At 41.2% G+C, this 2,494-nt stretch overlaps 1 protein-coding gene across 1 annotated transcript; it reads right to left on the bottom strand.

The window, feature by feature from the left end:
* Positions 1–35: 35 nt before the first annotated feature.
* On the bottom strand, positions 36–656 carry LOC106753428. Its single transcript, XM_014635237.1, has one exon. It carries the CDS (start codon positions 654–656, stop codon positions 36–38), a length of 621 nt encoding a protein of 206 aa, XP_014490723.1.
* Positions 657–2,494: the final 1,838 nt, after the last annotated feature.

Raw genomic sequence — 2,494 nt, 5'->3', positions numbered from 1 at the left:
CCCATCTTCAAAAATTTTCGTCCTCGAAAATGTTTTTATTCAGGAAAAAGATATGGATACTCTTTCTTCATATACTCTTCTAATTCCCAAGTCATTTCCTGAGTCCCTTCGTTCCAAAGAACTTTCACCATGCGAATATCCTTTCCTCTTAGGTTTTTAGTTTGCTCATCTAAGACTCGCACTGGTCTAGTATCCAAAGTGAGATCCTCTCTAACTTGGATATCATCTGCCTCTAGCACATGAGTCGCATTTGGAACATATTTCCTCAACTGAGATACATGGAACACATTATGTAAGTTCGCCAACTGAGGTGGCAACGCTACCTCATAAGCTACTGGTCCGATTCTCCTAAGAATCTCATACGGTCCGAGAAATTTCGGTGACAACTTCTTTGACTTAANAGCTCTCCCAACTCCAGTTGTCGGTGTCACACGTAGAAACACATGATCTCCTGTCTCAAACTCTAGCGGTCTCCTTCTCTTATCGGCATAAGATTTCTGCCTGCTCTGTGTTGCCCGCATCCGCTCCTGAATCAACTTTACCTTCTGTGTGGTTATCTGCAACAATTCAGGCCCCACTGTCACTGCTTCCCCATCGTGATACCAGCACAAAGGTGTTCGACATCTTCTCCCATACAAGGCTTCAAAAGGCGCCATTCCGATGCTGGAGTGGTAACTGTTGTTGTAAGTGAACTCTACTAAGGGTAAGATCTCATTCCAACCTCCAAGATGATCTAGCACACATGTTCTTAACAAATCCTCTAACCTCCAAGATTATTCCCTTTTATCCTCAGTATCCCCTGTGGTTATACCTAAAAATGTGAAAGAAGCACTTGATCATCCTGGATGGCGACAAGCCATGATTGACGAAATGCAGGCTCTTGACCACAGTAATACTTGGGAGCTTGTGCCACTTCCCCCAGGCAAAAAGGNTGTTGGTTGTCGATGGGTATATGCAATTAAAGTCGGCCCTAATGGTGACATTGATAGGCTCAAAGCCCGGTTGGTTGCAAAAGGGTACACTCAGGTTTATGGTCTTGATTATTGTGATACCTTTTCTCCCGTGGCCAAGATGACTACCATTCGCTTGTTCTTCGCCATGGCAGCCATTCGTCATTGGCCACTTCATCAGTTGGATATCAAAAATGCCTTTCTCCATGGTGATCTTGAGGAAGACGTTTATATGGAGCAACCTCCTGGGTTTGTTGCTNAGGGGGAGTCTGGTATGGTTTGTAAATTGAACCGATCTCTATATGGGCTCAAGCAATCTCCACGTGCTTGGTTTGGAAAGTTCAGCTCCATTGTTCAAAAATTTGGGTTAAAACGTAGTGAAGCAGATCATTCAGTCTTTTATTATCATTCATCCCTCGGGAAATATGTTTACTTGATAGTATATGTTGATGATATAGTTATTACAGGAAATGATACTGCTGGAATATCTCAATTGAAGGAGTACTTGTGTAGACATTTCCAAACCAAGGATCTTGGGAGCCTCAGATACTTCCTAGGTATTGAAGTAGCTCAGTCAAAAGATGGAGTNGTAATCTCCCAAAGGAAGTATGCTCTGGATATTTTACAAGAAACANGCATGATTGATTGTAGACCGATTGATAGTCCTATGGATCCAAATCAAAAATTAACAGCAGAAGAAGGTGAGTTATTCTCTGACCCGGAGAGATATAGGAGACTAGTGGGAAAACTAATCTATCTCACTATTACAAGGCCGGATCTATCTTTTGCAGTTGGAGTGGTTAGTCAATTCATGCAAGCTCCGTGTGTTGGCCATTGGAATGCTATCATTCACATTCTAAGGTATGTGAAAAAGGCTCCCGGGCAAGGGCTGTTATATGAAGACAAAGGAAACCTTCAGGTATTAGGATATTGTGATGCTGATTGGGCAGGTTCTCCTATTGATAGACGGTCTACTACATGATATTGTGTTTTCCTTGGAGGAAACGTTATCTCATGGAAAAGTAAGAAACAAAATGTAGAGGCTCGATCAACAGCTGAAGCTGAATATAGGGCAATGGCTTCATTAACATGTGAGCTTATATGGGTGAAGCAGTTCCTTCAAGAGCTTCGCTTCTGTGACATCCAAAGTATGAAAATGTATTGTGATAACCAAGCTGCTCTTCACATTGCATCAAATCCAGTGTTTCACGAGAGAACTAAACATATAGAAATTGATTGTCATTTTGTTCGGGAAAAATTATTGTCAAAAGAAATATGTACTGAGTTTGTTGGATCAAATGACCAACTCGCAGATGTATTGACTAAGTCATTGAGAGGACCTCGAATTGAGTTTATTTGTTCCAAGCTTGGAACATACAATCTGTATGCTCCAGCTTGAGGGGGAGTGTTAGAATCATTACATATAGCTATCATCATTAGACTAGTCTACAGAGTTATTAATTAGTTGTACCTAGTTCTGTACCTAGTAGCTTAGTGCAGACTCTTGGTATTACATGTAATCTTGTGTTTTTCATTATAAATAG

Source organism: Vigna radiata, unplaced genomic scaffold, assembly GCF_000741045.1.
Source record: "Vigna radiata var. radiata cultivar VC1973A unplaced genomic scaffold, Vradiata_ver6 scaffold_133, whole genome shotgun sequence".
Lineage (NCBI taxonomy): Eukaryota > Viridiplantae > Streptophyta > Magnoliopsida > Fabales > Fabaceae > Vigna > Vigna radiata.
Note: the sequence above shows the minus strand (reverse complement) of the source record. Positions and strands in the feature narration are given on the sequence as shown.